Raw genomic sequence first — 19,250 nt, 5'->3', positions numbered from 1 at the left:
AAAGAGCAAAATGTACATTTAAAAAAAAACCCCTTATAATTTTATGATTTGAAGGGCAATAAGGTTGTAGGCAGCGGCTTAAAGATATTAAATGGGGGGTACTCTAGAGATTGGGATATCTCTTTTGAACCAACAAAAAATAAATCATACCAAGTCATTATTATATTCATGGGCCACTAGGTTCCCTTCTTCAGAAAGCTAGCATGCAATGTTATCTATGTTTATTTTCTAGTCATTGGTCCAACAAAAGATATTACCGTAAGCCCTTGAAACTTTCCTCTTTTCCCTGAGAACAATACACAACAAAACTTTAAAACTGCAAGGTTAAATAAAAAAAAACAGTTTAAAACAGCTTTGGAGAGGGAAGGCTGACAATAATAGGGGAAACGTTTATAGTTAATAGCAATTTGAACTAGGCCAGGATCAGCAGGCAGAGAGTGGGTGAGAAGGGTCACCAGCGAGCTATACCAGATAATCCATTTACAGGTCAAGCCAAGAGTTCAAGAAACTATTGTCCATTGTGCCTTTTGTATTACAAAAAAAGAAATAAAATAAAAAGTTTAAAAAAAAAAAAAAGAAAAGCTATTGTCCAGTCTGAGGATCATTTCTTGGTCTAAGGATGAAAAATATGGATGATAGTGCAAAGCCGGGCGAGGTGAAAGCATCATAAAATGCATGTGGATAGATATTGACATTTATATATCACCTAAGCTAACCCCAAGGATCACCCTATACAGTTTACAACAGAATAAAAATATATTTCAAAAGAACATTGTAAGACATTCAATGATTTGATATACACGTGGATAATGTATATTAGATCCACTTAGACGCAGCTTATTTGACTGATTTTCTTCAGTGTTCCTTCAAAATCAGAGACGTGAAGAATTGATTTAACTGAAATAACGGCGGGTCAGGAGAGAAAGGAGTGTGGGCATTCGGCTCGTGCCAGCCTATGCTGAAATGTGGCCTACACACTTGGATTACCGTCCAATCTCTCATACCAAAGGGATGACCTTCACTTAATGTCTTGTTTCTAAAATGCCATTTCCAACCGCACATCTGCATCTAGCAAGCACTACAGTTTTTTGGAGTGAGTAGAAATACAGTCCTGATGATAGACAATCACTGAAAGCATATTTGTGCTCAGAATAACGTACAGTATGTTTAGGGACCTTCATTTTTTCCCAGGAATTTATCAGGATTTACTTTGATAAGAAGAAAAACAGAAGAAAAATCAGTTGAAAAAGAAAAATCACATTATTATTCCAAGTAAATATCGTAGTTTATTTTTATGCTCAGAAGTCAGGATAATAAAACAGCATTATCAGATTCTCCCACCCATCCAGCAGCATCCCCACCTCCACCCCCATCTCCGGCTTAACATACATGCCCCCTCTCTCCCCTCCCAACCCACCGAGAACCTCCCACCCTTCCCCCCAGCATTCATCCTTAGCGGTGATGGCTCCAAGCTTCTTCTCTCTCCCTTGGCAGCGCGCCCTTACTGGGGCTCCCTCGCTCTGCAACACTGCACTTCTGCACTCCTACAGGGCCAGGAAGCCTACCGGAAAGTGCCTCTGCTGGTCAGGGCCTGCTTGAAAGGCGTTCGCGGTACCAGGCAGCAGGCACTTTGGCTGCTTAAAGGGTGAGGAGTTGGGACTTGAAACAGTGCATAGGCGGCACTAGAGGGTGAGCGACCTTGAAAGGCCGCACACCTTCAGCTCTGGAGCAGTTTTTTTTAATCAGCCTAAGATCAGGGTGAATATCGGTTTAAACCAAATGTCACCTTTGGAAAAAAAAAAAAGGAATTTACAGGTAAAAATCGATTTAAAGTGAAAACAAAGGACCCAGAGTGCTGTACAAGTTGACATTGAGTAGACCTTGAGTAAAAAAAAAAAAATCAAGCATCCCAAAGCTTCCATGGGACGCAGGATGAACAAAGCCAGCAACAAGAATACACTGAGATACAAAATTGATTCATCACATTTTTTTTCCCCATCCTGTACTTGTGAGACGCATGCTGGATGATTAAGACCCACAATGCCAAAGGGATTTTACGCGCCTGTGAGCACACAATGAATCAAATTACTGAACTGGCTAATACCACTTTGGCCTCATATGTATACAGTTTTACTACATTCTGAAAGGGGAATTTTTACTTTCTAAAAATACTAAAACATTACAAACTGCCCAAGACTCTGATGTGTGTGTGTTTATTTTATAAATTGCAAACTCTCTTATTGTGCATGAACATTAGCTCTCATAAGAAGCATATAAAGCATAAGAAGCATATAAAGCATATAAAGGCACCCTGCAACCCCCTACAACGAAATCTACTCGCCTATCATCTACCAAAGAACGAACCTTCTCTACAGCTGGCCCAACCATCTGGAACAAGATGCCCACAGAACTCAGATTAGAACCATGCCCGTTTACCTTCCGCAAAAAACTTAAGACATGGCTCTTCATCCAGGCCTTCACTTAACCTACAGTTCCAGCAATTCCTCACTAATTCAGACACTGACTCCTACCTAAACTCTCTGACAAGTGTAGCCTATACACTTATGCCTCTTCTCATCATATTATTGTATTATCTAATTTGTTCAGTTATGCCTTCTATCGCTCCGGCTATCCTAGCCCTCCAGGTTAATACCCCTTGTTATATGTAACTTTCATTTCTTGTTATATGGTTGACTTTGTTATTCCCCTCATGTTATCTGTAAACCGATCTGATATGAATTTTCTTTCATGAAGGTCGGTATATAAAAATGTTAAATAAATAAATAAATAAGTTGAATTGCCATAAAAGCAGTCACCTCGCAAGCCTTTTGCCCTAATTTGACAATGTAGTCTTACTATACAGCAAGAGATATCTACATAGTATCACAGTAAATGAAGGCAGATTATGACCAAAATGGTCCTTCAGTGTGCCCTGCAAGGTGGCTCAGGATTGTAATTGCCACTTCGCTCAGATTACCCCTTCACCTTCTACGAGGCATATTAATTTGTGTAAGATTGGGAAACATCTTAATAAAAAGAGGCAAAGGCTGGTTTGCTGTGTTTTTTGGTACAAAGACATCAGGAACCACATCATCTGCACTGTCTCTTTAAGAAAGCCGTCAAGGCCTCGTGACTTGCCAGTGGCCTGAGGCATCCTAAGGGGCAGGAGAGCGCCTTACCTGGGATTCTTGTTGTTCAAACTTAGTGCAATTTCATTGACCGCATGCGGATGTGACATGACCATGTTGAAGCCATACTGAAATACAAAGCAAAGCGAGGAACAGTTTGGTTCTGAAGCACGAAGAACAAAATGGGTGGATTCAAAAGTTCATTTACTGACAGGGGAGTTGGAGGTCCTTCCAGCCAGAAATGGGCACGTGTTAACAAAGAACTAAGAAAAACATCTTAATTGTGAGAAACTTCCATTCTTTCCCTCAGGGTCCACACATGCAGACGGTTTGAGAAAATACAGAGCTTCGAAGGTCAGCTGTATCTGCTTGTATGAGCTGCATCAGCAAAGCCTTCCCTAGGCGAGGAGGACTAATTAGCAATTCGGGAGCATTTTTAAAGCTGTAGTACCACACTAGCTAGACTCCTCATAATATCACTTTCCCTCACAACTCTAGGTACTTCCTGTCCAGCTCATGCTACCAAGTCATCTTTTTTTTTTTTTGTCTGAATGTACAGCATTTTATTTCGAGATTGTTTACACTTGTTTTTTGTAAATAAAAGTCATATCATTTTACTTATGGGCACAACCCATTCAAAAAAACATATATAGCCCCTTTCCCTGAGTCCCTGTGTTTATACATATCAGCACAGGGCCTGCAGGGGGTTCAGATGAAGGTTCACAGCTGTCCTCAGGCTTCCCTAGATTCATTGTAACACAGGCGTTCATAAACTCTGAACGGCGATATCAAGCCAGGATGGAAATGTAAATCAGAACCTTACAGAGGCGTTCCCGAGTTGGATTATCTAAAACAGTGGTTCCCAAACCTGTCCTGGAGGACCCCTATCCTGCCGGGGGTTTCAGGATATCCACACTGAATATGCATGAGATAAATTTGCATGCACTGCTCTCCCACTGCATGCACATTCACTGTGGATATCCTGAAAACCTGACTGGCTGAGGATCCCCCAGGACAGGTTTGGGAACCTCTGATCTAAAGAAAAAACGCTGCTGCTGTACTGCCGCTTTGATTTTTGTTCATGAATCCCAATTTACATACATAAAAAATATGGACATACCTGGTAATTCATTATGGCCCGTAAACACATGATGCAGACATGGACGTCATCCTTTTTACTCACTAATCTTGAATTCTTGAGTGTTCGCCTGCTTGGCAAGGTGTTATACCTATAAATAAAATGAAACTGCTTGTAAAACACAAGTCCCTGATTTCTCTCTTCATTCCTACGGTGTTCAAAGCTGAACTGAGCATGTACCTTATACAACTGTACCACATGGAATGCAACAGCTGGGGGAGTCACAAATCGTTTTCTGGGGGGTCCAGACTATTTCTTCTGCTCCCCCGGAGCCAGCCTCTACTAGGGCCATGGCTGCCTAAGTCTTCATTCCCAACCACCTGGGGTGGAGGTAGGAAAGGATCCACATTTTTAACTTTTTCTTCATTCCTGTCTAGGCCAACCACTGCAGTGACGGTCCTGAGCCAGGGGACACAGACCACAGGTCCCTCCTCATCATGCTCATTATCACCTTTCAGTGGGGGATAGGACTGCCATCCCCTACCCCTCAGAGTCGCAGATGCTACTTCTGCAGCATCCATACCCCCAGGCTGCCCAAAGAAGCAGAAGCTGGACTTGGACATCAAGGCCAGATTTCCTATCAGGCACTGAAATCCACCCTCCGCAGAAGCAGCAGGAGTCACATTTCTGATCATTGTACTGAACTTAAACCATTAAGAAGGCGGTTCGCTCTCCACCAAGAGATATAGCTGTGAACTCATCAGAGTCTAAATTGTTTGAAATAAATTGGAAACATCCAACTCCTGGCATCCGTATCAGTTTTTCCCTTGTAAGTGATCCATTAATCACTGCAGTGCTATATAAGGCCTTGCAAAGCTTCAATATTCAACCACTACAAAGCCTCCAAGCTGCTGGTTTCTTTCCCTTCCCAGAGTGCACTCATTCCACGGTCCCCGTCACCCCATTAAAGAGAAGCAGCTTTGTCCGATGAAATCCCGTCAGATAAAGGGACCAATGTGCACACTTTAAGAACAGTCCACATCACGCCAAATGACAGCTTGCCTAGAAAACAAAATCAAACTCCATTGTTTCCTATCCTAATTGAAAATAGGACGGAATTACAAAAACAAAACTGTGAATTTGCAATCATGTCCTCCCAGTACTCTCTTAGAACAGGCACTGCCTCCCAATATCCAGAATGGGCAAAAAGCAGGAGAAAATTAGCAGCAGCAAAAATCAAAAAGCCTACAAGGCTGCTTGCATAATTTCAATATTGCCCATCTGTGGCCGAGGACTTTGAGAGGAGACTAGTGGAGTGCTCCAGGGAACTATTCTGGGATCGCTGCTTTTTAACATATTTATAAATGATCTAGAGCTGGGAAAAATGAGTGAGGTGATCACATTTGATGATACAAAATTATTCAAAGTTGTTAAATCACAAGAGGATTGTGAAAAATTGCAAGGAGACCTTGCAAGACTGGGAGACTGGGCATGCAAATGGCAGATGGCATTTAATGTGGACAAATGCAAAGTGATGCACATAAGGAAGAGGAACCCAAATTATAGCCACATGATGCAAGGCTCCACATTGGCGGTCACCACCCAGGAAAAAGATCTAGGAGTCATTATGGATAATATTTTGAAATCCTCTGCCCAGCGTGCAACGGTGGCCAACAAAGCCAACAGAATACTAGGAATCATTAGGAAAGGAATGGAGAATAAAACAGAGAAAATCAGAATGCCTCTGGTACTGCTCCATGGTGCGAAGCACCTTGAATACTGTGGACAGTTTTGGTCACCACATCTCAAAAAAAAATAGCAAATTAGAAAAGGTACAGAGAAAGGCAACCAAAATGATAAAGGGGATGTAATGATTCCCCTATGGGGAAAGGCTAAAAATGCTGGGTTTGTTCATCTTGGAGATGAACGAGGGGAGATATGATAGAAGTCTATAAAATAACGAGTGGCATGGAACAGGTAGACGCAGATACTTTCAGAAAGTACAAAGACTAGGGGACATGCAATGAAGTTACTATGTGACACATTTAAGACAAAGAGGAGAACATATTTTTTTTACTCAATGCATAATTAAACTCTGAAATTTGTTGCTAGAGGATGTAGTAAAAGCTGTTATTGTAACTGCATTTAGAAAAAGGTTTGGACAAGTTCCTGGAATAAAAGCCCATAAACCATTATTAAGGTGGACTTGGGGAAATCCACTGCTTGTCCCTGGGATAAGCAGCATGGAATCTATTAACCTTTTGAGATCCTGCCAGGTACTTGTGACTTGGATTGGCCACTGTTAGAATCAGGATACTGGGCTTGATGGACTTTTAATCTGACCCAGCATGGCAAAATTGATGTTCTTATGTTATGTTATTATGACAATTCCCAAAGCCACTGACCTGGGTAAATAGTGATTTACCCGGGTACAATGGCTTAGCTGCCCTTCTCAGCTTGGACAAGAGCTTATCCGAGCTCCCATCATGCACTTCACTGGATTGCGAGGGGGTGTTCCCAGAGCTGTGTGTAATGTTGGGGAAAGTAAAGTACGTAGCCACGCCATTTTCATGTCTGTGTGCCAATGTACCTCTTGGTTGCCTGTCCAAAAAAAACAGGTGCAAGGTACATGGTCAATTTTAGCACGTGTTATGCTAAAAGAAATAGAATGCACACACAAAAAAAATGTAATCCTGTGTGGGAAAAAAAAACATTGTGGGACTCTCTTATAAGATTCCCACAGTGCTTTTTGTACAACTTTTGCTGTAGAATTTTACCCTTCCAGGAAACTGAAGCCTATTTTAAAACTGTACAAGCAAATGGATGAGCTGTCTCATTGCATATGTTTTGCCCAATTCTTCCATCTGGCCCCACTTCTCTCTATCATATTCAGTGATCTCGTATTGTCAAACCCAAACTACAAAAGCAAGGATGTGGAGGCTACCTTTCAGAGGATTTTACATGGGCAAACAGGTGCTTGCCCACATAAAAATGTGTTTAAAAATGTACCCGCCCCCCCCCCCCAATTATTTATTTATTTTATTTATTTATTGTTTGTTGCAGGTAAAAAGGGGAGGGGCTAGGTCATGGGCAGGAAAGCACATGCAATGCAAACTGTTGCACTCCACCCTCCCCCCCCCCCCCACAGACCCGAATGTTCAAAGGGAAACTCTACAGGCCTCAAAACTCTTCCCCCTATGAGCTTGACTTATATCAAGAGTTTCTCCTGGTCTGGATGTTATGGGATAGATCCTTGTCAAACCCGGCCACCAGTCTCACAGTACACTCTGCAAGACACAGACAAGAAATGTGTTGATTTATTATCAGCAATGAAGAATGCCGACTTGGTGACAGCATGAGCTAAGTCACTGAAAGTTTGGGTCTGGAGCACTGCCAGAGGCTCCAGTTAATGGGGGACGATTCTGGACAGTCTAGGGACCCCTTTGCTTTATCTAGGCTGCCATTAACAGGCCACTCTTGAAAGAAGGAGTTTCATCTGGCACTACTGTGACTCTCTAAAAAAAAATATTCAAATTGATTCATTATTTGTCACTGAATCAAACAGACGTCAGTGTTAAATTTCCACTTTGCTTGTAATTGCTATTAAAAGACACTACTTCCAAAAAGATTCAAGTTCCTAATATACTTGGCAGCTGAATCTTCCTAAATTAGTTTGCTCTGTATTGTAATTTTTCACATGAACTAAACACAAGAAAGCTGATGCATCCGGGGGTGGAGTGGGGGGTGGGTGGGTAGGGAGAGGGGAACGAGATAAGCAAGCAGATTATTTTCCAAGTGCAATTCCAATCTATAATCACAGCTTCAGAATGAAGAGAGTCATCCTCTGTGGCCATGAGTCCTCAAATGCAAACACATTTATTTTTTAACAGAGCATGACCTTAACATTCCAAACAAGTGATAACGCATCAAATGTTCTCAGATAGCACTTCCACCCCAAAATCAGCTTCCACGACCCTTCCCCCACCTCAAGAGGTGGCTGCTCCTATATCAGAGCTGCTGTGACTGTAAAGCCCATTGAGAAAGAACAAGGCACGACATAAACCAGACAATAAATTACATCAGAGTATTCTCAGTAATACTCAACAACCTCATGCAAAGTCTTTGGTCTATCTCTATTTTGCTGTCTTACTTTCAAAAAGATTGTCTTCCCATTCTGTACTATAATCTGTAGGATTACCACAATTACTACTATTATCCATAACCATTCAGTTCTCTCGTCTTCTTTTGTTAATTTTTATATTTATTGTGTTAAGCAAAAGACATATAATCATTTTTAAAAGCAACACAGTTAGTGAGCATCAATTACAATCATCAAAACCAGTCATATCAAAAATAACATATACCACCATTCTGTCATTTACCGTAAGTTTCCAAAGAAATGAGCTCCAAGGTATGTAGCAAATAACAAACACAGAGGAAACAAATTCCAAAGACACTGTACAACATTAAACATTAAATCAATTATTTTACCAAAAACAAAATTGCATGGGACAAGACATTAAACTCCTCTAATGAATCCAATACCTCGAGTGAACACACACCTCCAGAACAGCATCTGTACTATGTGAAAACATCAAGCCGTCAACTCGTAAGTCACTTTACATATAGGGGACACTGCAATATTTCAGTTTCAAATTCCCATGTTCAACATATTAAGCTGTTCAATGCGGTAATATAGTAGCACAAGTACAATAACAAAAAATAAAGTGTAACTCACATGTTAAAGGCCTTTTAGTGCATGCTAAACCAGCACATTATGTGGTCAGACCTTAACGTGAATGTTAAAGATCGTCACTCGTCACATTAAAGTGCAAGCGATAAAATCAGCACTCATGCATATGTAAATGAAATGAGGGGGTGTTACCAGTCCCTTGGAAAATAGCAGGGTGTGCTCTCCACACCCATTTTCCAGGGGCTCAATAAAACAGGAAAAGTTAGCAGCTGCTTCAGACCAGGAGTTAACCTTTTACTGGGCCCGTTGCCTCAGGAAATCCTCGCTGCTAGTTGGCCTGCAGCGAAAGCACCAGTTAGCACAAGGGATTTTCCCCTCAGTCTCTCCAGGCTTCCTCCGCTGCCAGTAACAGCATCTCCATACCACCCTCAGCCCTCTTTAACATCCCCGCATCCCAAGTGACAGGGATGGCGGGGATGCCCCGCCAGCTAAGATTTGGGAGCACGTTCGGGGATCAGTGGGGCAAGCAAACGCCCCATGCTCCTCCTGACGGGGAGGGAGAGTAACACCAGAAACAATGTGAAAAATCCAAAACATGAAGCTGAAACGTGCTGCACTAGCAGAAGAAATCCTGAAGTTCATTTACTTCAATAACAAACTGAAAATAACAGCAGAAACACAAAAGCTGCTGAGATCCGAAGAAAAAAAAAAGAAAAGAAATGGGAGACCTCAAAATGCAAAAAACTTAGACAGAACCCAAGGCAATTTTATGGGGAGCTCAGAAAGCACATTCATGCAGTTAAAACAAACCAACCAAAGCTGAAAAAGGAAAGTTCTAGAGAAATGTAGATGAGGATCTTAGACAGAACACAACAGAGAAGCAGAATTGGCTGCTCAGCAAACAGCAGAACATGGAACAAGCAAACATCAAAACTATGGCATGGCCTGAAATAACAAGAGAGCGCGATAGCAGGTTAAGAAGAGCCCTGGCCTTGATGGAGTGCCCAACATTCAATGTGTCTTCATTAAGGCTTGGCAAACTGAACAAATCAATTGATCAGATAGCCAGAACTAACTCCACGATGTCTACTTACAGGAAAACCATTTCTCCTTCCAAAGGGATACCCAAATGATGTCTCCCAAAACCACAGACCAATAACTTGCCTACTTGTAACCTACAAGCTCTACATTGCCATGGATGAAAATAGAATCCTATATGATCACATGGAATTTAATAACATCATTGCGACCGAACAGAAGGGCAACAAAACATCAGCATATGGATCTAAAGACCAATTGATGCTGAATAAAGCCATTATAGCCAGCTGTAAGAAAAAAAAAATCAAAACCTCAGTATAGCATGGATTGACTTTAAAGAAAAAATTGCATCCCACACTCTCTAATAAATTGCCTTGAAACGTATAGAGTGAATCCTGTATTGATTAAGTGCTTCATTTACCATGAAAAAGTGGCAGGCTATACACTCCATCTGAATTATGAAGATAACAATATATAATTTACAGCTTTACTAATGAACAGATAAGATAGTAATATAGCAAATGACTGCAGATAAAGACCCAAATCGTCCAATCTAGTCTGCCCAGCAAAATGTTTAGGGGGGTTAACTGCCGCTGCACACAGGCTACCCCCATGTCTAGGTACTTAAGGTTGTAACTGCTGCAGCCCTGCAGGTTACCCCGCCATGCAGAAATGTTACACCTAAAATTACCATAGGTTACCCAGTTTCCTTCCATCTTCTAGCCACTATTTGCACCTCCTGTTTGTAGATAGCATGAAGCTTTACACTTCCCATGATCATCAGGTAGCAGAACAACTCTGCGTAGTGAAAAGATTCTCAGAACACTACAGGATGCCATTTGGAGCAGACAATTGTACTATGGCAACCTTCCTTACAGAAAATTAAGTTAAACAAAGGACATCTCTTTGGCTGTACCATAAAAGGAAGGAAGGTGTATATACATATCTAGGAGTAGAGAAAGGTTCAACAATCCAGCTCAAGTTACTGAAAGAAAAGATCAGCAAAGACTACTATAGGAGACTGAAACAGTTACTGAAAAATGCTTTAACAGCATGGATTAAGGTAGAAACTATCCACCAACTTGCAATGCTTGCACCCTCCTATGGTTTTCGGAAACTGTAGACTGACCCCATAAAATACTGGATGGGATGAAAGAACAAGAAAACTCCTCCATGTCCACCAGGAAATCTATAAGAACCAGTGTACACCGAGACTGTACATCCTAAGAACTGAAGATGTATGGAACCTATATAAATAGATTACACATATAAATCTATTATAATCAGTCTCCATCCTTAAACTTAGATAAGCATTCCAATGAGTAGAAGGAATGAATAATCTACCAGCACACATGGGGAAGAAAGCAACAGAATTTGCAAAACAAGGAAAAAACTCTTTAAAGAATCAGACCAGAAAACGAGGAAAAACAATTGGCAAAAACGAATACGTTGAGAAATACAAAAAGTAACTTCAACAATTATATGCAGATCAAAATCTGACACAGGAATGGTTAAGGAGTGGTGAACTTAAACCTAAATATGAGAGATTAATAATTGCAGCACAGGACAGTGGACTATAGACAAGATGGTTCACAACCTGCAAAGGAAAAAAAACAGTAAAATAGAGAAATGGATAAGCATCAGCAAGTTAAATGTAAAACATTGATAAGATAGGTTAAGAGAGAATTTGAAAAGAAGTTGTCCAAAGAGGCAAAAACTCATAATAAAAAAAACTTTTTTAAATATGTCTGAAGCAGGAAGCCTGCAAGGGAGTCGGTTGGACCATTAGTTGATCAAGGGATTAAAGGGGTTCTTAGGAAAAAAGATTTATTTATTTATTTATTTATTTATTTATTTATTTATTTATTTAGCATTTTTCTATACCGACCTTCAAGGTTAAATACCTTATCAGGTCGGTTTACATCGAACAGGGACATAAAAACAGTAAACATAAACAACTTATTATAATCAGGAGAAACAAAGTTACATTTAACAAGGACTGCAAAACTTGGAAGCTTAAACAGCTGGAAAGAAAGGCTTAAGAGGGTAGTAAATTAAGAAACTAAGACCTAAAAGTCCGTGCTAGTGCTAGTTGAGCTATTATGAAAGTGCTGATGCTTGTGTAGTATTTAGAGGGGGATCGAAGTTCCGTTGCTCATGAGCTGGTTTGTCGTCTAATGTGTGTCTGAAGGGTCCGGGAAGGCTTGGCGGAACAACCAGGTCTTGAGTTTTTTCTTAAATGTTAGTAGGCAGGGTTCCAGCCTGAGATCTGCTGGGAGGTTGTTCCAGATGGCTGGTCCTGCTATTAAGAACGCTCGGTCTTTGGTGGAAATGAGGCGCGTGGCTTTGGTTGTGGGGGGTTGTAGTGCTCCTTTGTAGTTTTCTCTAATCGGTCTGTTGGAAGTATGGAGTTTGAAAGGGATTTCGAGATCGAGGTGAAGGTGATTATGGACGGATTTATGTATTAGAGTGAGTGATTTGTGTAGGACTCTGAAGTTGACTGGTAACCAGTGTAGGTTTCGGAGGATGGGAGTAATATGTTCTCTCCGGTTGGTGTTGGTCAAAATTCTGGCCACGGCGTTCTGTATCATCTGTAGCGGCTTGGTGGTTGAGCTGGGAAGGCCTGTGAGGAGAGCGCTGCAGTAGTCTATTTTGGCAAATATTAAGGATTGGAGCACTATCCTGAAATCATGGAAAAATAGGAGAGGTTTGAGTCTTTTTAATACCTGTAGTCTGTGGAAGCAGTCTTTGGTTGTGGTGTTGATCATATTCTTTAGATTGAGGCGGTTGTCTAATATGACCCCGAGATCTCTTACATGAGTATGGGTGAGATGGGAGTTGTGGTGTGAGTTGCGTTGGGTCTGTGGAGTGAGGTTGTCTTGGTTGGAGGAGATGAGGAGTAATTCGGTCTTTGAGGCGTTGAGAACTAAGTTAAGACTGCTGAGGAGACTGGTGATAGATTGTAGGCAGTTATTCCAGAGCGAGAGCGATTTGGTAATTGATTCTGTTATGGGAATCAGAATCTGCACGTCATCGGCGTAAATGTAGTGAATTAAATTGAGACTAGTTAACAGCTGGCAGAGGGGGAGGAGGTAGACGTTGAATAGAGTGGGAGATAGTGATGATCCTTGAGGTACACCACGGGAAGAATTTGTCGACGGTGATTCTTTATTGTTAATCTTGACTTTAAAGCTTCTATTACTAAGGAAAGACTTGAACCAGCTGTGGGCTGTTCCGGAAATGCCTATGTCTGAAAGGCGATTCAGGAGGATGGAGTGGTTGACGGTGTCGAAAGCCGCCGAGATGTCAAGGAGGATTAGAAGAAAGGAGTGGCCTTTGTCCAGCCCCATAATAATATGGTCTGTTAGAGAAATGAGAAGGGTTTCCGTGTTGCGTGATTTGCGGAAACCATATTGGGAAGGGTACAGAAAGTTGTGATCTTCTAGGTAATCTGAGAGCTGGGTGTTTACTAGTTTCTCTGTAAGTTTGGCTAAAAAAGGAAGATTGGAGATGGGGCGGAAATTGGCTAATTCGCTAGGGTCCAGGTTGTGTTTCTTCAGGAGGGGTTTAAGGGCTGCGTTTTTTAGACTATCTGGGTACATTCCTTGACTTAAGCAGCAGTTAATGATGTTGGTCAGCGCTCCAGAGATTGTGTTTGGAATAAGTAGCAGTAGTTTGGAAGGAATACTGTCTGCAGGGTGGCTGGATGGTTTCTGCTTTTTAAGGATGGATTCGATCTCTTTGGTGGAGGTTAATTCGAAGTTGTCCAATTTGACTCCCTTAGGTGTGTGTAAGTTGCTGACTGGAGTGGGCGGTATGGTCTTGGTTGGAAGGAGTGCTAGAGTATTTGCAATCTTCTGCTGAAAGAATATGGCTAGTTCATTTGCTTTAGATTGAGCCTGTTCGTCAGGGATCGTTGGCGGTAGTGGCTTTGTGATTTGTGCAACATATGAAAAGAGAGCCTTTGCGTCATATTGGAGATCGTGGATTTTTTTAGCGTAGTATTCTTTTTTTGCTTTTAGAATTAATGTCCTGTATAGATGTAGAGTTCCTTTGTAAGATGATAGGGTAGATGGGTTGGGGGCTTTGCGCCAACTGTTTTCTTTGTGTCGTAGTTCTTGTTTTTTCTGTTTGAGTTCGCTGGAGAACCAAGGTTGAAGCCATAGCAGAAAGACTAAATTAATTATTTTCTTTGGTGTTTACAGATGAGGACGTTGGGGAGATACCCATTCTGGAGACAGTTTTTAAGGGTGAACTGAACCAAATCATGGTGAACCATGGTGAAGATGAAGTACCCGGATTGACAAACTGAAGAGTAGCAAATCACCTGGACCAGATGGTATACACGCCAGGGTTCTGAAAGAATTAGAAAATGAAATTTCAGACCCATTACAATAATTTGTACCCTATCATTAAAATCATCCATTATACCTCAAGACTGGAAGGTGGCCAATGTAATCCCGATGTTTAAAAAGGGCTCCAGAAAGTGATCCGGGAAACTATAGACTGCTGAGAGTGAATTCAGTGCCGGGAAAAATCGTGGAAACTATTATAAAAAAATAAAATCACAAAACGTATAGCTAGACATGGTTTAATGGGACAGAGCCTGCATGGATTTATCAAAGGGAAGTCTTGCCTGACAAGGGATAAAGGTGAACCAGTAAATCTGGTATGTTTGGATTTTCAGAAGGCATTTGACAAAGTCCCTCATGAGAGGCTTCTAAGAAAACTAAAAAGTCATGGGATAGGAGGCAATGTCCTTTTGTGGATTGCAAACTGGCTAAAAGACAGGAAACAGAGTAGGATTAAATGGTCTGTTTTTCAGTGGAAAAAGGTGAACAGTGGACTGGCTCAGGGATCTGTACTTGGACTGGTGCTTTTTAATATATTTATAAATGATCTAGAAAGTGGTACAATGAGTGAGGTGATCTAGTTTGCAGATGACACAAAATTATTCAGAGTAGTTAAATCACAAGCGGATTGTGATAAAATGCTGGAGGACCTTGCAAGACTGGAAGATTGGCGTCCATATGGTAGAAGAAATATAATGTGGACAAATGCAAGGTGATGCATATAAGGAAAATTAACTCCATGCTGTAGTTACCCGATGATGGAGTTACCACCTAGGAAAAAGATTTGGCCATCATAATTGATATTACATTGAAATTGTTGGCTCAGTGTGCTGTGGCGGTCAAAAAAGTAAACAATGTTAGGAATTATTAGGAAGGGAATGGTGAATAAAATGGAAAATGTCATAATGCCTCTGTATCGCTCCATGGTGAGACCGCACCTTGAATACCGTGTGCAAGTCTAGTCACTGCATCTCAAAAAAGATATAGTTGCATTGGAGAAAGTATAGAGAAGGGCAACCAAAATGATAAAGAGCATGGAACAGCTCCCCTATGAGGAAAGGCTAAAGAGGTCAGGGCTGTTCAGCTTGGAGAAGAGACGGATGAGGGGGGATATGATAGAGGTCTACAAAATCATGAAAGGACTTGAACGGGTAAATATGAATCGGTTATTTACTCTTTCGGATAATACAACTAGGGGGTACTCCATGAAGTTTGCAAGTAGCACATTCAAAACAAATTGGAGAGAATTCTTTTTCATTCAATGCACAATTAAGCTCTGGAAATCACTGCCAGAGGATGTGGTTAAGGTAATTAGTATAGCTGAGTTCTAAAAAGGTTTGGATAAGTTCCTGTAGGAGAAGTCAAACTGCTATTAATCAATAGGGAATAGCTACTGCTTGTTGTCAGTATTGGTAGCATGGGATCTATTTAATGTCTGGTTACTTGCCAAGTACTCGTGACTTGGAATTGCCACTGTTGGAATCACCTCTTCAGATGCCTCCTCTTCAAATGCCTTTCAGCTGCTATAAAAATATTTTGATCTTTGCATCAAATCAGATACGTTTCACATGTCAAAAGTGGCCTTTTTCGGGGAGGCTCTATTTCTTTCTCACTTGACCTCCCAGAATCGTCCTTTTGAAGAGAACGTCTTCCATTTGATGGCTATTACAATCTCTTGTGGAGCATCACTGATTTAAGAATACAGCTACTCTGCACTGTCAGGCTGATACAGTACAGTGCGCTCCGGCGAAGCGCACTGTTAACCCGCGATTGGACATGTGATTCGACGCGCTAGCTTTACCCCTTATTCAGTAAGTGGTAATAGCGCGTCAAAAACGCGCATCCAACCCCCCCCCCCAAACCTAATAGTGCCCGCAACATGGCCCTATTAGGTATTCCCGCGTGATTTAGTAAGTAAAATGTGCAGCCAAGCCGCACATTTCACTTTCAGAAATTAGCGCCTACCCAAAGTTAGGCATTAATTTCTCTCGGCACCAGGGAAGTGCACAGAAAAGCACTTCCCTGCTTTTCTGTGCACCCTCCGATTTAATATCATGGCGATATTAAGTCGGAGGCCCGAAAGTTAAAAAAAGTAAAAAAAAAAAAAAAGAAAGAAAAAAAAAATTTTGAAATAGGCCCGCGGCTTGAAAACCGGATGCTTAGTTTTGCCGGTGTCCGGTTTCCGAACCCGTGCTGACAAAATCGAGCGTCGGCTGTCAAACCTGCTGACAGCCGCCGCTCCTGTCCGAAAAGAGGCGCTAGGGACACATTAGTGTCCCTAGCGCCTCTTTTTACCACCGGCCCTCATTTAAATAAATTAAATTACTGTATCGAGCGCATAGGAGAGCGGGCACTTGCCCGCTCTCCCGCGATTTTTACTATATCGGCCCGTGTGTCAGTAGATAAGTGCTCAGTTTCTCATTCTTGTCCAGTAGCAGAATTTGCTAGCTCCAGACTTCAGCACCTGTGCTATTTCACACTCTGCTGGAACTTCCCCTGGCACGGCTGCCACCACCGTTCCATTATCAGCCATGATTACCATTTCTTTCAGCACTGGAACTATGCAAGTCACACACAAGACACAAAGAAGTGTGGAGACAAATGATTTTCTGTTATTTTCAGTCCTGCCAGGATCTACATATTAAGCTGAAAACATGATCGCCAGAAAACCGTTTGGTATAATAGAGTTAAACTGTTATTAAGTGCAGAAAAAAAAATTGTTCTCTCTGTGGTATGAAGCTAATTTGCAAGTATTTTTCCCACTATACTATTTTTGTACATAAAAAGGAACCAGATCCTTCAGTCCTCTGGGGGCTCTCATTCCTCCTCAGTCCCTCTGCTTCTAACAAGTTTCTTTGGGAAGCTTTGCTATTTCTCTCTTGCTCCAAACTATAGGTTATCAACGGGTACTACTTTCACACTCTAGTTTGTGGATTTTTAAAAAGGTTTACCCAAATGACTTCAGAAAAGTTAACTGGCTAAATCTATCCGATGACAACTGCACCCAACCCCAGTCCTGCCTTGGTTAGGTTCAATTTGTCAGCATAAAATCACTATGTGCACAATTTTAGCTTGTTCAAATAAAAGGTGATTGTAGAGGGGTTCCCGAGGCAGGTTTTTTTCAATTTAGCCAGGAGTGTGGATTTTCCCCACTAACCAGCTAAATCTGCTTGCCCAACTCCAGTCACAAAAATAGCTGGCCTAGCCAGTTAGATGTGGCTTACAATTTGGCTAACTGGGTAAAATTATCTGGTCATTTTAATCCCCAGGGAATTTTTGAAAATAGACTCCTATCTACTTATTCCTTCTTCACTATTTCTGCTTAATCTGTCTTGGAAAGCTGCAAGCTTTTCTTCCTCATCCCTGGCTACCACTTTCACCTGGTTTACTATAGGCTTCTTTGCTGCTCTGAACTACCAAATGCTCCATGTACATATCAGACTACTCGATCAACCCTGACAGCCACTGATCATCAACCAAACCCCATTTACTCACTCTTGACAATTCCCTCACAGTGCTTCAGCTCTTCTGAGGAACAACTTTCTGTCCACGACTACTACTACCTCCATCATCACTACTTCTACTATTACTACTACCAGTACCCAGGTCATTTCTGTACACCTACTGGCTGTATAAACCATGCTGTACAGAGAGACACAAAACTAAGAAGCCCTGCTCCATGGAGCTTACACTCTTACACACAGACAGCATTCCTGAGCTGTCAACATCTGCTGAGATGCATCCTCGTATTCCTCTCTGCAGGAAGAACAGTGCACACATTTCCATGTATTATGAAGTGTTCCCTTCAGAGCAAATACAGGTTTCTTGCTGGATAATGCAATATTACCTATACACACACATTAGTGGGAGCAGCTCTGCTCTCCTAATCCCGTGACTGTTCCGATTCTCAAGCGGCCAGATTTCAAAGACCAAACAGGACAGCAAAGCACTGTCACATGCAAAGAAAGCTGAGAACCTTGCCGCTACTATGTGGAATAATTTTGTATAAAAATACACACAGACCCCCTTTAATGCACAGTAACACAGCAAACAAAGTAAAAAAAAAAAAAAAAAAAGTCCATTCGGGCCATCCAGTCTGACCAGTTGCGTCCACACTGTCATACAGACCCAGTTAACTTCAGCGTCTGCATTTCTGCTAGGACTTATAGTTACGTATAGAGCTTGCAAGCCTGCCGGACAGACCCAACAGCCAGTTTGATTCTGTTACCACAGTCAGCGAGCCTCTCCATTCCCTCAGGGAGCCTGCGCACGTCTTGGTAGTGTTTTATAAATGATAAATAGTAGCAGCAGTAACCTTCCAGGCAGAGCCAGCTACGCAAGGGCCTGCGTTTCCATTTGGACTTCTAGTTATTACAGAACTGGTGACCGGGGAGAGATTTTCTGAAATCTTACAGGAACATGCTTTCAGTCTAGTCTTAAGGGTGTGCTCAGAAAAGGTTTAACTACATTTTGCTTATTTACCAATGTGTCTGAGCCATTTCCATAGGTTTCTCAGGTACATTCCCCTGAAATCCGAACATAAGAATAATTTTATGAGTTATATCTGTCACCCTAATGGAATGCTCTCAGCTTTTCCTACACTTCCTCTATCTGATGAGTAATTCTGATTTGTCTAAGTAGGGATAAGAAACCATAAATTCTTTACATAGCAAACACAGCTATACATAACTATGATGATTACTCAAAACAGAACTAACCTAAATTTCGCAAGATAAAATACTGCTGTTATAGGACGACTTCAGCTGGAATTCTGCACAGAAGCACCACACGGGTTTTACATAATCCACACCCTTCCTCTCGTCTGTATTAGAGTGGCAGAGTAGATTTCCATCTTTTATGGTATATCTGGATGTTTTTTATTTTTAGATATTCTTTTCTCTATTTTGTTTTTTTTTATTTTTATTGTTCATTCTTTTCTTTCATATTTTCTATCACTACAG

At 41.4% G+C, this 19,250-nt stretch overlaps 1 protein-coding gene across 4 annotated transcripts in view; it reads right to left on the bottom strand.

The window, feature by feature from the left end:
* FMNL2 (formin like 2) overlaps positions 1 to 19,250 on the bottom strand; it is a 425,422-nt gene that overhangs the window by 117,504 nt on the left and 288,668 nt on the right. For all 4 annotated transcript variants that reach the window (XM_029605500.1, XM_029605502.1, XM_029605499.1 and 1 more), the window contains exons 7-8: positions 4,249 to 4,357; positions 3,180 to 3,256 (exon numbers count right to left, since the gene is read on the bottom strand). In XM_029605500.1, the coding sequence (XP_029461360.1) occupies positions 3,180 to 3,256; positions 4,249 to 4,357 (186 nt within the window). The remainder of the gene's footprint in view (positions 1 to 3,179; positions 3,257 to 4,248; positions 4,358 to 19,250) is intronic.

This window comes from Rhinatrema bivittatum, chromosome 6 (genome assembly GCF_901001135.1).
Source record: "Rhinatrema bivittatum chromosome 6, aRhiBiv1.1, whole genome shotgun sequence".
NCBI classification, from domain to species: Eukaryota; Metazoa; Chordata; class Amphibia; order Gymnophiona; family Rhinatrematidae; genus Rhinatrema; species Rhinatrema bivittatum.
The sequence above is the reverse complement of the archived record's forward strand: the minus strand, read 5'-3'. Positions and strand labels throughout refer to the sequence as shown.